Source organism: Lissotriton vulgaris, chromosome 1_1, assembly GCF_964263255.1.
Source record: "Lissotriton vulgaris chromosome 1_1, aLisVul1.2, whole genome shotgun sequence".
NCBI lineage: Eukaryota > Metazoa > Chordata > Amphibia > Caudata > Salamandridae > Lissotriton > Lissotriton vulgaris.
The window spans coordinates 1,036,701,537-1,036,712,507 of record NC_141685.1 but is presented as its reverse complement, the minus strand read 5'-3'; the positions used below and the strand labels follow the sequence as shown (position 1 = coordinate 1,036,712,507).

At 45.0% G+C, this 10,971-nt stretch overlaps 1 protein-coding gene across 1 annotated transcript in view; it reads left to right on the top strand.

Moving 5' to 3' along the window:
- The first annotated feature begins 375 nt into the window (after positions 1-375).
- KLF1 (KLF transcription factor 1) overlaps positions 376-10,971 on the top strand; it is a 28,134-nt gene continuing 17,538 nt past the window's right edge. Inside the window, exon 1 of the mRNA XM_086962187.1 lies at positions 376-844. Within this exon, the coding sequence (XP_086818313.1) occupies positions 758-844 (87 nt within the window). The 5' untranslated portion in view covers positions 376-757. The remainder of the gene's footprint in view (positions 845-10,971) is intronic.

Below are 10,971 nucleotides of genomic sequence, written 5' to 3'. Positions count from 1 at the left end.
GCAAATGCTTGTTATTAAATGTCCAAGTGCCTAACTTTTAATAAATTGAGCTTTAGCTTTAAGACGAAGAAAAAAACAACAACAGACGCTTGTAGAGGGAAAATCGGCCGCTATTGTGCTAACCCATTGGAGAGCACGATGCTGTCCAGAGAGAGATGTAAGGCTTCAGGTCAAAGAATGAGAAGGTGGAGTTGGAACCGAATACGTTTCTTTAAGGAAACGGAAACGTAATACAGGTGTGTGAGTGAGATAGATGACAAAGGAGGCGGGGCACAACTGCCAAGTTGTCTAGGTCTATGATTGGTCCCTTTTTTATTGAATTGTGGGACTTGTAGTCATGGTTTTATACTTGTGCAACTAAGACAACAAATCCCAGAATTCTAAGGGGGAAAAAACGAGAGTGGCCTAACTAGTCACGTGTGGACCTGGAAAACTTGGTAGCTTCCACTGGGAACGAAAAGACGGAACGAAAAACGGAGAGTGAAACTAAAGAGAAAAGGGAACCTATAAAAAAATATTTTGAAAAAGATGTGACGCGATAATTAATTGATAGACAATCAGAAAGAAGTGGAACCGATTAAACGAAATCAGACAAAGGTGTAAAAAAAAGTCTGATTTAGTTGCTAATGGGTGAATAAATACCGAATGGGGTTGGAGAACAGACACTTGAACCTCCAAGTAGAAAGGGCGGGAAGAGGTATTCCAGAGACCAAAAAAAATATTCTTCTTTAATCGAAAATCACCTGCATATCGCACCATGGCGGGAGCAGAGACAGCACTCCCTCCAATCCACACCCTGGCCAACTTCATCCACTTCCGGGCGAGGCAGTCCGAGCTCCTCCAGGTAAGAAGGGGTTGGAGTAAGGGGAGGGTCGTCCCCTCACGCACAGCTTTTCCTTTGCGGCTCGAAGTTTTCGAATGCACTCCTCTTGTTCTGCCTAAACAACGCCCTTTGTCGCTTTTCGGAAAGGTTTTGAAAACGTTCTTATTCAATCAATACTGGATATAAATATGGCAGTCAAGATTCATAGTAAGCGCCACGAAACGTCCAGTTTGGTGTAAATGGTGCTGTATAAACTCCTTAACGGTAAATATCAACGTTTGCGGTTTGTTGGGTGAGATTTCACAAACGCTGCAGGCAACGTTTTGTTTGCAATGTAAGTCTTCGCCTGCAGAGAGGTGCTTTGCTGCAATGAGGTGTTTGGGTCTTATACTACCCCCTGCCCCCAACCTTACTGAGGAAGCTACGCTTATTTGGAGGGTGGAAGGACCGGTTGCGATTTGGTGTTGTATCGATGGGGGTTAAAAGAAGGAGACGCCCCAGACACGGGGGAGGGGGCAGTGGCATAACATGCCTCAATACCCCCCCCCCCCCCCCCTTCCGCTTCAGTGGGCCCTCTGCACAGTCGCCTGGCCAGAGAGCTCCTGAGTGAGTTCTGGAGGGGCCCCCTCAAATTTCGTTACACCAGTGTGAGGAGGCCCCTGAGTGTGCAGGAGAGACCGACCAGAGATGTCTATGGTGCAGTTTGCACTTTAAATAAAGACATTCCGATACATTGTAGACTGTCACAATCGGTAAGTTCCTAGGAATGGGTTTGTGATGCACAGTAATTATACCCACAACTCCAGAGATATCCCCTTACGACTTTACAGCAGGCCTGGCTCCAGGAATGTTTGATTTGGGTGGGCCTCTGCAGACTCGATTTTCACATATATGTCTGAGCAGGCCTGCCTCCTTTATCTCTTATTAGTCTTACAAGGCCCAGTAAAACACACTCTTTTCCAAATCTCTTTCTAAATATCGCTCTCGAAAAGTGTTTTTTCCAAGTAATGCTTTTTTTATGGGAAGGGGAGGTTTCTGAGGTGGGAGTATCAGGCGAGTGGCACTTCTTGGGCCTTCAGGGAGAATCCCTCTTCAATACTACCTCCACCTGACCCCGGACTCTGCAGCGCTCTCCCTTACAGGCTTGATTATCCACATTTCTACCACCCCTCTCCAATGCACCTTATCTCGCAGCTGACCTTGGGCCACCCCCCATATCAGGCACCATTGGGCTCCACTTTCATTTTTCCCAGTAAAAACATTAGTAAAACCACCTTCAAACTTAAAACATTGAATATAGCAGTAAATATATTTAGCACGCACCGTAAAGTATGTTCCACAGAAGCCGTTATGACCCGACTGCTAATTAAATAAACAAAAACAGAAAGGCCAATGCAGGGCTGGCTTTAGCGCTGATGTGAAAGTGCCTTTTGGCGCCCCACCACTGACCTCTTTCTCCATAAATACCTTTTACTACCACCTTCCAACAGTGCCCCATATCCCTCCATTGGCCCGTTATTGACCTCCTCGGATTCCCTCTCTGCCACCCTCCACTGGTGCCCCTCATCTCTCTGTAGCCCCTCCCCCTCATGACCACCTCCTCAGACTCCCTCACTGCCACCCTCCACCAGTGCCCCTCATCGCTCCTTAGCCCATCCCACTACCTTCTCAGATTCCCTCACTGCCACCTTCCACCGGTGCTACTCCTCTTTGCGTAGCCCTTCTCTCATATGCATTTCCTTTGTTGTACGGCGCTACTCATATCGGTGTAATGTATGTCAGTTCTTTACACCACGCACACATTATACAGAGACAATGAATCATACATGTATGTAAATCAGTCTACAGGGAATGTCACATAAGCCAATGAGGATTACAATGTGTAGGAATCACGTGTCATCCATTCTGGTGGGCAGTATATTTTAAGAGGGTTTGGTCTGGAGAAAAACAACCTTAGGATTTAAAGAGTATTCCATGGGGGGTAGCTTTACTGATAAAAATGTATATCTGCCCAAACATACTCATTTTACCAATATTAGAATAATGAAAGTTCTAACTATATCACAAAACAAAAAAAGCGAAGTTCTAACTATACCATTCATGTTTGTATGCAGCTCTTTGGTGATAGTTCATTGGTCGCTGTCCTATGTTAGGATTGTAACTTCGGAACAGCAAGTAACACAGGGATCTCTGTGACAAAGGCAGTAACCCACTGAGCTACCACATAAAATGCAGTGTATCTGCATTTAAAAACTACTAACAGACAAATGATTGCTCTCCAGCAGGATCATTAATCACCAGGATCATGAATCACCAGTGTTATCTGGGCATTTTGTATTGTCTTATTGTTGTACTGCATCAGCCATGATAATGATAAAAACTGTTTAAATGAAGTGCAAGAAGTATGTGTCCTGCTGGGCCTGTGCAGATTTTAAAAAGAAAAACAAACAGTAACCACATTCTCTTACGTACTACTTCATTAATCAAAATTAGTGTTACAGCCTGATGTGATAAGCAGCTGCAGGGGTCAGGAAAGTTGAATAGGAATAAAGAAACTTCTTTTCTCATGCGCTGCATAGAAAAAGAAATATCCACGCAGCAGAACAGTAGGTAAAGGTTACCGTTAACAAAGAAAGGATTTGTCACCTTTGCCATGTGGAGATGAAGGGGTGAAAAAATAATCAAAGCCTCGCTAACATGTTAATGGTCTTATAAAGACCTGTGAAGTACTCGGGTGCGGGTGCGATAATCTCTAAAACTGTCTGTGTGTGTGTGCGAGTGTGTGTGTGTGTGTGTGCGCGCGCCTGGGAAGCTGCCTCAGCCCAGGCGCGTGCATACACACACAGACAGCCCTTTGAGCCCAATGCCGTTGCGCCTGCCTTCAAGCCCTCACTGCGAGGGCCAAGGCTCCTATTTGGGTAGGCCAGGCTCATGTTTGGGCCCACCCGGTCCACCCGCTTGAACAGGCCTGCTTTACAGGGATACTTGTTACATTAACACCGAAGAGTTTCTTTGTGTTAAGCGACAGCCCCACTCACCTATGATTAACAGGGCCTCAATCTGTGGCACACCTAATTACTACCGCCAGGTGGAGCTGACGGGCGTCCCTCTAATCCGCATACAGTCCAGTGTGCCGCCATCTCCCCCTGTTTTTTTAGGGTATCTTTCCCTGCTCCTTCATATGAACTACTTCTGCTCGTGTCAGTCAGGCAAAGATATTGTTTATTGAGACCGTACTCTTTAAAACAGTAAACATACATATGCTATATATATATTTTAGTCAACAACTAATAACAAGCATTTACGCGAGTTTGAGCTATTGGCATTGTAAATGACAATTACTTTTGTTTTTGTTTTAAAACTTAAATAAAAGGCCTTGTCATTTACAATGCCAATAGCTCTAGTTCTCGAAATTGCGAGACCTATTGCATTGCAAATGCTTGTTGTTTTTGGCTTATTTATGGTGTTATCAGTCTTTGGTAGGATTGAGCTTTACCTCTGAGATGAGCGAGTACTTAAGATGACCATGATGTATCCCTATGGCTATGCTGACTCTAACTACAATGTCAATTGAGATGTCAGTGACGTTATTGAACATGCCATGATTGACTCACTGAAACGCATTGATGAATACTCCGGCCTCATTTCTTGTCTCGCGTTAAGGTTTTTTTTAAATAAGAATTAATATCTCTATTCAACTCTATATGTTGAGCATTGAGAACGAGTTAATAATCGCAATAGACATATGCACTCTGGATGTAACCTTCTGTTGTCCACGTATTACGTTCATACTATACATTTTTTTTTTTTATATCTCAGGTGTTCTATTTTTAAATGTCTTTGTTTATTAGTCTTTTTGCACAGCTAGCGCACTCTCTATATGCACTGTTGGATTGAGTGCCCTGCAGCACTCCTGAGAGTTGTCGTTTTTTTCCTTACACACCTACAGACAGCTCTTTTTAAAGAAATCTGTGGTCTGGAGCCCGTGATCCATAATAACCCTAAGAGTGGGTGCCTGCAAACAGGGGTGGTGGTAAAGAAGGGCTATATTATAAGAGAACCATAATAACCCTAATAGTGGGTGCCTGCGAACAGGGGTGGGGTTAAAGAAGCACTGTTTTGAAGCGGAGTTTGCACCCAGAGGAAGGTGGTTGTTTAGGGCGTCACACGAGCCGTTGGTTTGCGCGCCCTTTTGTTTGTGCACTCTTGGCCTCTTAGCCGCGTGCTTCTTTCTGTGCTTGCTTTATCAGTGACGATAAATCAGTGACGGCGAACTGCTGGCCAAGAGAGCCAGCTCTGAGCTGTGTCTTCGGGCCCATAATTCAAGTTCACACCAAACGGGATTCCAATTAAACTTACTGCGTGGCTAACTTTGCCCTCCGCCTCAGGAAACCCATGAAAAAATGAAGAGCGCAATTCTGGGAAGTTTGGTTTGGGATGGGGGGGGGAAGGAAAGGAGGAGCGGGTAGGCTTTCCAATGAGGAGCCAGTAAACAAGCTACCAGCACCCTCCTACGTCATGCCCAACAAAGATGGTATCGGCCTGTCCAGATGGGCAGTCTAAAAAATGGACAGGGCGGTAACAAAGAAGCCAGATTCCCAATCACATGCCAGCGTTTACCCTAAACGATGACGCCAGCCTATGGAAAAGAGGGGCGAGGCTTCAAGCCCCCTTCTGAAATTGTATCAATTACAAGAAGCCCTCGCATAGTGAGTAGCGCTTTGCGCTGCAACTCCAGGCGAGATCTCCTATTACACAGGTCACATCTAAATTGCTCATATCCATTCAAAAATCAGCATCTTGCCTTCTATCTAAAATAGCATACTTAATGAGAATTGGCCTTAAAAAATTTTTTTTGCTCCGCTGTACCAGCATCCAATCTAATAACGTGTAAACAGTTACATTTTACATTTAAAGCACATCTACAATTACTTTTATTATCCAGAAAAGCGTTCTTTACTAAAGAGCGCAAGAGAAATGAATTCATCACAGTTACTAATTTTAGGACTGCTTGTTTCACCCCTAATATAGTGGGTATGGCAGCTATATATGGGAGCACCGCCCTACTTAGTCAAGCACTCTTCCAAAAATAAGTTGATACTTTACAACTCAGATCGTTTTTCCTGGCACTTGGTTTAGTTTGTAGTCGAAGCTCTGTTTTAGACATCGTTACTTGTAGGTCTATGCTTATCAACCATTAGTATAACCTACTACATAAGACAAAAAGTATCCTTCTGACTTCTCGTGCCCACATCAATACACGCTGTACATTTTCTTTTTGACAAAGAGTGGCAAGTTTTTGCTTTGCTTCAATTCCCATTGAAGCCCAAAATCTAATGTCATCGGCACAGATTAAAGAGCTCCAGGGTGTTAAGTCGGCTTCTATTATTCTAGCCTGAATCGTTGCTGATCCTTTGGTAGCGACAGCAGCCCCTTCGGCATTTACCATCTATATAATCCCAGTCAATTTATCTAAACTGTAATTCTGCAACATTGAAATGGTAGACGAATACTAGCATATTACACTGATAAAACCAGTCTTGGGGATGGTCCACCATAATCTTTACTGAATTAAGTCCACACAGAGGAAAGTGCTCTTGCTGTTAATAATACAATGGTGTCCTTCTATTGCAGCTTCTTCTCAAACCACAACCCAAGATATTTATACTTATTTACTACCTCTATTTTTATATTACCTAGGTGCTGTATGTAATTCGGTTTCCCTTTCAAAATGCTATACTTTTGTTTATCCATATTTATTGTCAGTTTTTTTCTTAATGCAATACTTATAAAACACCTGTAGTTTCTCCTGACGACCTATTTCTGTCTGATCATCTGCGTATAGCTGGCAATGGTCTCTCTAATTTTTTTCCTCTGTGTGCGGCAGTGTGAGGTCTCTGTGCGCTGCAGCCAAGGCTGTGTGTGTCAGGAACCAGTCGCATGTGTTGGTGCAGCAACAAATATCAGTGCAAATATCACGCCAAACCACTGTTCCCTGTAAGGTGTGCGTGTGCACCTATATCACTCAGAGCGTGCAGTGTTGTGTTAAGCCGCACACCTAGCACATCCCGCGAGAGATCGTTCATGCTGCTTCTTCTAAAACTTGAGCTGCACGAAAAAACTGTAACTTCCTTGTTTATTTTATTTGTCATTTGTAAAGCGCCTGAATCCCCCACCACGGGGTATCTCCGCGCTTGTGCGGGAGGCAGAGGAAGAAACCACAGTGGAAGGACACAAGTGGCAGGTAAGTGTCACGGCAGCCTGAACCCAAGTTCAGCAGCAATTGGCTCCTGCACTTGCTGCAATTCTTTTGTCACTAGAGTGCGGCTGCAGGGCAGGTGGTGTGCTTTTGTGAAAGTCTTCATGTATGTTTATTTATTTGGTGTTTTATATAGCGCATGTTAATCGCAGCGCCCGTGATGCGCTGCAATTAACATGAATACTTTCACAAAGCCACGCATTCTGACCTGCAACCGTGCTCTAGTAACAAAAGAAATGTAGCAACACAGGGAACAGTACTAACCGGCACACGAGGCGTAAGCCATTCATTTTAGGGCTAAAACGGATGGTAGATATTGAAAATAATAGCGGGGCAACGCACATCCTTGTTACGTTACACTTGTATTGATATTTTACAAGCCAGCGCTCCTTCCATATCTAGTTCAACTCGTACCTAGTTCCCTCCGTGTAGTTCCTGAAGATGGAAAAGGAGGCCAATAAGGATTAAAAAAAAATAATTATATATATATATGTGTATATATAAATTGTTTTGGATTTTCCACAACAGTTTGAGGTCCACTAAATCAAATGCAGAACAAAAGTCTACAAAGCAGCAAAATCATCTTTACCTTTTCTCAACAGACTTTTGCACTAACGACAAAAGACTGAAGCAATTATCTAGAGTGGAGTACCCATCTTTGAAGCCGCCCTGTTCAACTGGGATTATGCCTTTGCTACATTGCATTCTTTCAGAAGTCACATCGTAATTAAGAAAATGTAGTTTTGTGGACAGTCCCATCATCTTTTTAAAAATGGGCTTTATAATAGCTTGCTTTCAGGAAAAATTCCCGTTTTTAATATTCCTTGGAACATGAAGTAATACATCCTAGCCTATCGGTCAATATTAGTGTTGTATAGTATCAATTTCAGTATTGTGAGTAAACTTGCTCTCTTTGTATGTGGTGTACTTCGAGGTGTGAGGGAAGCCTGCGCTTCCCACAGTACTGTACTTTGTGCGACAGTGGCTTGCCATGCTGCTGCTGTGCTGCTTCTGTTCTGTCTAAATGAAGCTTGCCCTGAATTGTCCTGGAAAGCATCTGTGTGTGAGGGTACCTTGCCAACCTTGCTGCTGCTAGAGGTGAAGTACTTGTTCTGTGTATGATTCAACCTTGCACTGTGATGTATTCTTACACTACCACTTTGTGAACAGTTGTCTTTGTGTGAGGGCAGGTTGCTCAGCTGCTGCAGGTAACTGTGGTTTTTGGGTCTTGTGGCAGCTTCCTGAGAAGGAACATGTGACCATTTTGTCTGGTGAAGGTGGTTGAAGGCGTGGCATCTGTGACAGTCATTGACCAGGATCTAGAAGTACATTTTCTTCCCCTTTTAGTTTCTCTCATATTCTTATGTCCCCCCCAAAGCCTCGAAACTTCTAACAAAAGGGTTTACAGCACTTTTAGACCTCCTCTCAATAAACAGCTCCCCCAAAAAGTACTGTCCACCTTTACTGGGCTTGCTAGTCTTAACTCTGCAGTGGTGCCAGACATACTGCACTTCTCTGAACACTCAGTCAGGACTTTTGGCACTCAAAGCAAAATAGCATTGGACCTTTTAGAGAAATCCTCAACTCATGATCAAAAAGGCAATTTTCAGAGTTTCTTGTAATTTTGCAGGCCCCTAGTGCAGCAACTACCTTCCTTCACCTCTGTAGAACGTGGGCCCACTCAGGCTGTGTTAAAGTGTATTGTGCATTGTAGGAAGGTGGAATCTGACTGCATGGTTACCCCCACTTTTTTCCTGGTTTTTTGTTGGTTTTTGACCAGTCTGACTGGAATCCTGCTATCCAGGACCCCAGTCTATCTGCTTTCTCCCTTAAAGTGCAATGCATGTTCTTTAGGTACACTCCAGAATTGGATACTGAGGTACCCTTATCAGTCCCTAGTATATGGTACACATGTACCCAGGGCATAGGTACCCCACACGCCTCCCAGGGGCTTCAGCATGTATTATACCACCCCTTAGACACCATTCAAAATGGCACCACAGGTCTGCTACTGCAGCCTGTGTAAGGTGGTGCATGCACCCCTTACTTAGATATAGGTTACTTATATCTATTCTAATTCACTGCACATATAAACCTATCAGTCACCCCTATGGCAGGCCTTATCAATCCTGAAGACAGAGTGCTGGGATTTGTGTGAGAGGGTGCCCCTGCAGGAGCAGAGCCCCTCTGCAGCATTCGGAACCTATTTTCCGGGGTTGTCTGTGATGCAGCCAAACCATATATATTTAAGTGCATTATAACATCGCAGTAAATGCTAACTTTAAAATGGCTGCTTGGAAACATGTTGTGTTTGGTGTCAAACACAGAACCACTGCTGTGGGTCACCGGTCTACCCGGTACCAGCTTTCTGGGCCTGGGCAGCAAAAAATGGATGCCTCTAGCCACAGGCACGGGTCTGCCCTCCTGCTGCTGAGCTGAGCTCGAGCAGGGGAAGGCCTGACAATAGGTTTCTTGTCACATGGACGTGTGACCACCTCCCAGACAGGCTTTAGTGTATTAGGGCTGGGTGGGTGCACTCTGAGAGTGCCTGAAAGTCTGCTCTGGGGGCACATTTGGTGTCCTTGTGCATAGATCAGCTCAAACTGGTTGCAGGAGCCATTTGCTCCTACTCTGGTGCGAAACTGGACAAAGGACATGGGTGTAGTCACCCCTCTGTTCTGTCCCTCCCCTAGGAGGGTCCCCAGAGTTTGTCCATCCCCTTCCGTGGGTATAAAGTAGGAAACCTAACTACAGGAGTTTAGATTTTACCTGGACTAAACTCTGCAAGCAGAAACTAAGTACTTTGATGGTCTACACTTCGCTGGACGACTGAAGAATCTCCCTTGGAGTAAAGGAGTCACTGCCCTGCAGCAGCAGGCACCTTAATGCTTCTGACCGGTTTGTATCTTCCAAACTCCAGAGGACTCAGAAGATTTCTGCAACCCAGGAAGTGGGTTCCCGAGTGTCTCTGAGGTCAGTTTGCTCTCTCAGCAATCCTGAGACCAATATCCCTCATGGAGACCATGCAACCCGAACCCTTGTGCACCGTGTACTTTTGCTGCAGCATATGCTTTTTGGTGGTCCCTGAGGCTGTACTTTTGGCTACGTGTAGTCCTGACCCAGCAGTATTTCCACCAAAGTTTTCCGGCCTCCATTCCACGAGAGCTCATTGGGCTGGTACTTCGTGATTCAGCTTGAGGTCCCTTTGCTACTCCTGGTCCGTTGGCCTGTAGGTCCCTGCGAGGGTAACTTTGGTTTCCCATGGGCTTCCCTGATTGCTCCAGACATGCCCTGACTCCCCATAGCTTAGAGAGTCTCCTGGACTTTGCTGGTCCTCACCGTAATTTGTTTTCTATGCCCTTGTGGGTTGCATTTGCCAAGGTCTGTTGGTATTCAATCCGGACACTGACTCCTCAGCACTCTACATCCTTCGTGAAACAGCTCACCTCTGGACTTTGGTCATCGTCGACGTCTCCTGGTCCCCGTGTCTTCAGAGCCAAGCATCCTATCTTCACACCTGAAGCACCCGACATCGGTGGGCATTCGTCTACCAAGCCCCTGGTCACCCTGAAGTGACCCAGACTCTGTCCCCTCTGCTTTCAGGTTCTTCGCACCTCGGATCCAGGCTTGGATTCCACCTGACACTTTTCATCTTCCTGGCAGCAGCACTTCTTTGCATCACGCCATTGAAAACAAGGATTTCCGACACCACTTGACCCCTATGCACCCGACAACCCCTTAGATAGGTAACACAGGTACCTCGGTACTCACAAGGGTGCTGGCCATAGAACCTTCTATGTTCCAAAGGGTTTGCTTGAAGTTCTCTCCGAAGTGTTCTTAAACTGTAATGTTCCAACCACGACTTTCCCATAGAGTTGTACGGAACACA